General features: G+C 47.3%; 1 protein-coding gene across 1 annotated transcript in view; it reads right to left on the bottom strand.

Moving 5' to 3' along the window:
• Positions 1-4,071: 4,071 nt before the first annotated feature.
• CCS (copper chaperone for superoxide dismutase) overlaps positions 4,072-7,306 on the bottom strand; it is a 9,005-nt gene continuing 5,770 nt past the window's right edge. Inside the window, exons 6-8 of the mRNA XM_005864289.2 lie at positions 4,690-4,767; positions 4,507-4,610; positions 4,072-4,399 (exon numbers count right to left, since the gene is read on the bottom strand). Coding sequence (XP_005864351.1) covers positions 4,237-4,399; positions 4,507-4,610; positions 4,690-4,767 — 345 coding nt within the window. The 3' untranslated portion in view covers positions 4,072-4,236. The remainder of the gene's footprint in view (positions 4,400-4,506; positions 4,611-4,689; positions 4,768-7,306) is intronic.

Genomic DNA, 7,306 nt, shown 5'->3' with positions numbered 1-7,306 from the left:
AAAAGAATAAAAAAATAAATAAAATAAAATAAAATAAAGAAAAATATACTACAGAATTCTAAGTCAAATAAAAAGAACCTGTAGTACCTCAACTAGAATTGTAGTAAGCACCCGCTGTCTGCCAGGCAATCTTCTCATTTCTAAAACAACATTCAATTAGAATTATAATGCCCTATATGTGTTTAAAGACAAAAATAAAGATGACTTATCTTGGTTTTCACCATACCTCATACCCAGAATGGATCTATTTCTGTGGTAACAATGCCAGACTTTCCCTGATACTTTATCTCTCCTCATGTGGGAGCCCGGAGACATAACTAGCCCATAATGGCTGTGCCAAATGGCCTTAACTATAATAAAAAAGAGAATCGAAAAGAAAGACATTTCTAATTAAATAATGTCTATGATATGAAATATCTATGATGAACTATATCTTCTGGTTGGCTACAAATGCAGACTAAAACAGAGACATCACATTGGCAACTCAAAGAATATATTGCCATTGCCATTGGCAATACCATTCTCCAAAATGGTGAACAGCTTTTTTTTTTCCCAGCAATATTTTGGTATTTTAAATTTATTATTTATTTTATCTTGAGAGAGAGAGAGAGAGCGAGAGAGAAAAAAACATCAATTTGCAGTTCCACCTATATATACACCCATTGGCTGATTCTTGCACGTGCTCTGACCAGGGATCAAACCCACAACCTTGGCATATCTGGACAACACTCTAACCAACTGAGCTACCCAGCCAGGGCAAAAACTCTTAATAATCCAAACCAAACAAAGAACAGGAAAATTAATTAATTGTCTATTAAGACTGTACCAGAAATGCTTTGTTTTTTTATAAATAAAATAATAAATTAAATTCTAATTATAAACATCTTTTTCACATACAAGTATATCTGGTGGGACATTTGAAAGTTGTGCAGAAAATGGAACGGGTCTTTATTACGCCTGACTATCCTGCACACTGCAGGTTGGCAAGGATCCCTAGCTTCCCCCCAATACATGCCTAGAACACCTCCCCACCCAGCATTGTCACAACCAGAAAAATCTCCCTCACAAATCCCAAAAAGTTCCCTAAGGCGCAGTAATACCCCAATTGAGAACCAATGGTCTAAACAAAATTTTGTAAACTTGGAGTAAGCTTAATTTTTAGTAACTCTGAATTAACTTAGGGTAAAAATTTCTGTAATAAAGCAATCTGATAGGAAAAGACCTTATCTCTTTACAAGGAATGGAAGGAAACATGAGAAATTCTGTCCTGTAAACTAATGAACAGAGGCCAAATTTACTTATAAGACCTTTGCCTCAGTTAATTGTATTAACAAACAAAAGTTCTGTGGTTTATTAGGCCAAAAATATCAGGTCCTAATCCCTGGAACCTGGAAATGTTACTTTATTTGGAAAAAGGATCTTTGTAGATGGGATTAAGTTAAGGATCATGAGATGAGGATATTATCCAGGATTATTCAACTAGGCCCTAAAAACAAGCATGTATATCCCTATGAGAAGGAGGCAAGAGGGAGATTGGCACAGATAAACAGAGGAGAAAATCATGGGAAGACAGAGCAGAGAGAAATTTGAAGATGTTGGCCTTGAAGATTGAAGTGATGTGGCCACATGCCAAGGAATTCCAACAGGATATTGCATTTAGTGCCCATGCAGGTAATCCAGGGTATAAATAAAAATATACTTTAAAAATAAATAAAGCAATTGCTAATACCAGTAGTCTTTTCAGTGCACTGATACCACTAATGTACATCATAAACATGATGACAGCATTCTTTCCTGCTCAAATTGACAGGGGTATTATTAGACGATCAGACCCCGGGAATTCAGAGCACTTTTCTGTTTACGGGGGTTATGGGGATCGAACCTGCAACCCAGGTACATGCCCTTGACTGGAAATCAAACCCAAGACCATTCCAGTGCTCTAACCATTTAGAACCCTAGCCAGAGAGCACAGTTTCTTTTTCTTTTTTTTTAAATTCATTTTATTTTTTTCTTTATTTTTAAAAATACATACATTTTCTTTTTACCGACCCATACAGTTTCTGATTCAGTAAGTCTGGAGTGAAAGCCCCAGAATTTGCATTCCAAACATTTCCAGGTGACACACAGGCTGCTAATCCAGGGACCACAAGGGTGCCCTCTCGAGAGCACTAGTAGTGGAAACAGCCAACAGGGATCCTTGAGGAGGGGCTCTGCCATTGCTCTGAAGAGGATTCCAATCAGGCCCCTCTGCCAGAATTCAGCTGCAGACAACAGAAGGTTCTTTCAGGGTTCACAGCTCTACAAACCCACAACGTGGAATCCCAGGCAGAACTGAGAACAGAACGCCAGAAAGGGTGAGCTCAGGGTCCCTGAGACATGAAGACAACGAGGTGGGGGCCACTGAGAAAGCAGCTGTGGCAGAGAGATGATCAATGGCAGCTGAGAGAACAGGCGGCAAAAGGAATTGTCTGGGTTCCCTAAGTTGCAGAGCAAAATTGCTTAGTTTATACACCATTTGTGGCAGTTCCTGGCTAAACAATTTTCATTTTAATGGCTATGTGTGTTCTTTTTCTAGCAAACTTCTGTTTATGACAAATGAATCTTGCTTTCCATACTTGACAATGAGAACTAATATAGTGGGTAAGAGCAGAGACTTGGAGCCAGACCACCTGGGTCATGTTACTGTGTGTCTTAGGGCAAGTTCCACCACCACCTCTGTCCTGCAGTTTCCTCATCTGTAACATGGGATAATAACAGAACCTACTTTGTAGTATTGTCATGAGGATTAAATTAACTACTGCATGGAAAGTGCTTAAAACAGAGGCTGGCACTTAATAATCACAATATAGGTACAGTATTAGCAAATATGATTACAATTTCCTTTTTAAGAAAGTTTTAAAATGAATCAATGTAAAGAAAAGTATTTGGTGAATGATAGTACAGGTGGTTTGTGGACATGGCAGAAGTTGAGAGGTAACACAAAAATGTCTGAATTTGGTAAAGATTTTCGAACTGTGCTCTCCAGAGCCCCAGGATAGTCCACATCTGCTTTACAGATGGGGCTTCAAGACGCATGGACAGTGTTCTGTGATTAAAAACAAAGTTTGTAAACTATACAGCTAAGAGTTTAGAAAAAAGAAAAGCCAATGGGGATGGTGATTCTTAAGGGTCGAAACACAGTAAAGCAGCAGTTCTCAACCTGTGGGTCGCGACCCCTTTGGCGGTCGAATGACCCTTTCACAGGGGTCGCCTAAGACCATCCTGCATATCAGATATTTACATTACGATTCATAACAGTAGCAACATTACAGTTATGAAGTAGCAACGAAAATAATTTTATGGTTGGGTCACAACATGAACTGTATTTAAAGGGCCAGAAGGTTGAGAACCACTATTCTACAGAAAGCCACTGTTCACCTGACAGCAGCAGGCTTTATCCCACTCTGGGCCCTCGCAGCTGCCCTAAGAGTAGTTCTGTCATGGATGAGCAAGCCTGACGCAGTCCAGTGCGGGTGGGGGTGGGCAGCAAAGCAGATAGATGAGTGGGGAGGACCAGAATCCCTGGCCCCAAACACACACCATGGATATCGGCCATCTCTGTGAGACGGGAGCTTGACTGGGGCTGCCTCCAGGGCCCCGTTTGGTTTCAGAATCACAGCCACTGCTCCTTTAACTTACCAGGTGCCAGGCCCTGTGCTAAGCACTTATTAGATTAATTTAGAGTCTTCCTCTTGTGAATAAAGGAATTGATTCAAGACAGATTACTTTTTTAAAGCGGGGACGCATTGGGAGGATGTACGAGTATCCCTTGACCCCCAGGTCCGGAGGTGGCTGTCCACACTGGGTTCCACGGGCCACAGTGAGGGGAGGGAGACAAGGCACAAACAGCAATATGACTGTGTGGTCCTTCACTGTGATCCTGAGGAGGATGGGGCCCTCAGGAGGTGTGTGGATTTAAATCCAGTTTTGTTTGGCTCCAAAACCCAAGAGCTGGCTCTCGAAGGGGAGGGCAGGGGCAGAGGGACTGTGTTCACCACGCCCATGGGACATGGGGACACGGACAAAACAGAGTTCCATATGAACAGAAAAACTTTACTTTGCCAAGGGAGCGTCACAGCAATCCCTGCACACCCGTACCCTTGTTCTTGGACTAGGCAAGCAGGGCTCCCCCATCCCCTGAGGAGGATGGCATCAGCTGGGAGGATGGTGGACCTGAGACTGAGGCGGAGGCCTTGCTCAGAGGTGGGCAGGGGGCTGGGATGGCTGCGACGGTTCCTTTCGTCCTTTGCCAGCAATGGGCCGGCCTCGCTCCTCCCAGATGGTGAGGCCGTCGCAGGTGCAGATCTGCTTGGGGTTCTGGAAAAGGCCAGCGGAGCGTGCAATGATGCCACAGGCCAACCTGCAGAAGAATGTGTGGTCAAGAGTGGGCACTTGTCTGGGCCGCTTGTGGGGTCTGCATGCACGGCTGGCAGAGCACAGCCTCCTGCCGGGGGCAGCATTACCCACCTCTCTCCTGAGTTCCCCGTGATCTTGGATAAGGGATGGCCACCCCGGCCCAGGTCGTCTTCTCCCTCATCAATGACCAGGCTTCGGCCAATCACATCCCATACCTTTGAGGGGAGACAACAAATGGCCTCAGACAGTGTACCCACCTGTGAGGAAAGGTCCCCACTTTCTTTTACAGCTTACCTTCAGCTGCTCATCCTCTATCCTGAAGATGGCTTGGCCATTAGCATCAGCGTGGACATTCCCCAGGTCTCCCCGGTGCTGCAACGAGACCCAGGGAGAAAGAGCACGTGGAGCACAGCTGCTAGGTTCTGGCTTCCCAGTCTCCGACTCCCCAAACGTACCAGAGTCCCCCTGTGGGTACAGCCGGGTAGGATAAAGAGATGGCCCAGGACACAAGGAAGCCAACTGGACGCTCCCTCCCTGGAACCGAAATCCTGGGCAGGATGAGAGCACCCTGAAAACAGCCAGTGACCCCTTCCTGGGAAGCCATGACCACTGGACCAGGCTGTTTCTCCTACGAGGCCGTTGCCAGCCTTGCCTCCTGGCCTCAGAAGCTAACCCAGTTCCTACTTCTTCCCAAGCCCAGTTCTCCAGCCTCCTGATGACTCTGAGCCCTTGACAATCTGCAGTTCCTCTGGGCTTAAGCTGGCCACGCTTGGCTTCTTGACCCTTAGAGGCAGCCAGCATCCTTTCCCTGATGGCCAGCCTCCGAGAACAGAGAGAAGAAACACAGGGGCAAAGGCCTGTCCAGGTTCTCCCCAGAAGCTGGCTCTGCCCTGGAAGGTAACAAAAATGTAACACATCTACTGAGCATCTCCTAGATCAGACACCCTCTGCCAGGCATGGGGGGTGCGTGTGCAGTCACCACCCTCAAGGGTTCGCAGCTCAGTGGGAGCCAGATGTGGGACAGAGGAGTGATTATGACAACAGGGTTAGTACAACAGTGTATATTCTAGTGACAAGACCTACTGATGAGTCACAGAGACTCACATCTGTGCAAATAAACTGTCCCCAACCTGACACTTGGGCAGAAGCAAGTGCCTATGCCTGTGTGGGACGCAAAGCATGTCACTGTATGACGGGTTTGACAAGCAGCAAGAAGAGCCACTTCTCTTTATCTTGTTTCCCAGAGAGACATCTGCTGCTTACATCTGGCTCTTTTGTTGCGTCCTGTGTTGGGGCTTTTATGGTAGAAAGATAAGGAGGGGGAGGCAATGACACAGAGCCTTGGGGAGCGGAGCGTTTTCAGGACTTGGCTGAGGGAGCAGTAGCAGGAGTGCGGCTCAGAGGTGCACCCCAGTAGAGGGTCAGGAGAGGCAGCCTTTCCAATCCCTCCCCGACACAGTGGGTGGCCTCAAACGTCACACCAAGCAGCCCAGCAGGGCCTGTACCCTCAGGCACTGGGGAGCCAAGAAGGGCTTCAGGCTGGGGCACGACACGGTGACCCCATGCTCTGGAGCAATCCCTCCAGTACAGAAGCACTAAGTGTTTGAAGAGAAAGGAGATAAGGGGAGGAAGCTGAGACCACTTAGGAGACATGAAACAGGACAACCAGGCGTGGATGTAAATTCCCACGTTGAACTCTTTTCCATCTGGCCAAAACCAGATGTTGAACTCCAAAAGGAACCTGCCAGTCGTCATGGCCACCTTGGCCATGCAGCTTTCGCTCAGGTCCTCCTCTGTCTACATCAAGGGCTTGGGCACAACAGAGCAGCTGGCTCCAGCTCCTTCTGATTCCCGGCCCTGAGAGGGGCCCGGACCAGGGCCTGAGTCACGGGGTGGCCTCTTGCTCTTCAAAAACCTTCACTTCATGAGAGACTCGGGCTGTCAGTTCCCAGATGCTTCTAGCAGTTTCATGTCTCGAGGGCTCTGCCTGTGGTGTTTCCTCTGCTGAGCCTGCCATTCCCACTCCTGCTTGTCAAACCTGCCTGATTCCTGCTCAGCCCGGTTCAAGGCTCAGAGAGGAAGACAGCCTGTAAGGTGCACCTCCCCTGTATTCACACCCTGCGCGCTCCCCTGAGGGTGGGCTGCGCCTGGTGTCACTTTCAAGATTAGGTTACTTTTTTTTTTCTTCAGTTTCACTTTTTCCTTTGTTTAAACAAATGTGCACCAAGATGGTTCAACAAGTAAGGCAAATGACATGAATATGAAAGCTGCAGTTTGTAATATACCACATCTAGAACCCAGAGATGGCGAATTAGACGAAAGCGGTGGTCATTCTAATTAAACAATCAGGATGACTTGGCTTGCAGCATGGAAACTGTCGATACAGGTTTCTTTTCTGTTAGTGATCAGAGGTCCCTCCCACATTATCTCCAGTCTTTTCATTGCGTTTTGTGTGAGCTCCATCGCAGAATGGGAACTTTTTAGACCTCCAACAACAGGTTACAAAAAGAAGTATGGCTTCGGTTTCGGATGCCCCTCTCACTCCCTTCCCCCAGGGAAACCAGCTGCTGTGCTGTGAACTGCCCTGGGGCGAGGCCCGCAGGGCAAACATGTCTGGCCAGCAGCCACGGAGGCCCCCAGGCCTGCCAACAGCCACAGGAGCCGGTGTGGAAGCAGACCTTCCCACCTTGGGCTTGGAGATGGCTGCAGCCCCGGCCAGCACCTTGGCTGCAGCCTGGGAGACCCTAAGCTGCACCCAGAGAACATGAGATGATAAATGCTTGTGGTTTTAAACCCCTCAGTTTGGAGTAATTTAATTCACAGCGATAGATAACTGATACACGAAACACAAGCATGCCCCGGGGCAACGGACATGACAGAAAGGCTTCTCAAACTCTGGGGCTGGGGGGTA

Source organism: Myotis brandtii, unplaced genomic scaffold (genome assembly GCF_000412655.1).
Source record: "Myotis brandtii unplaced genomic scaffold, ASM41265v1 scaffold187, whole genome shotgun sequence".
Taxonomy (NCBI): Eukaryota; Metazoa; Chordata; class Mammalia; order Chiroptera; family Vespertilionidae; genus Myotis; species Myotis brandtii.
Note: the sequence above shows the minus strand (reverse complement) of the source record. Positions and strands in the feature narration are given on the sequence as shown.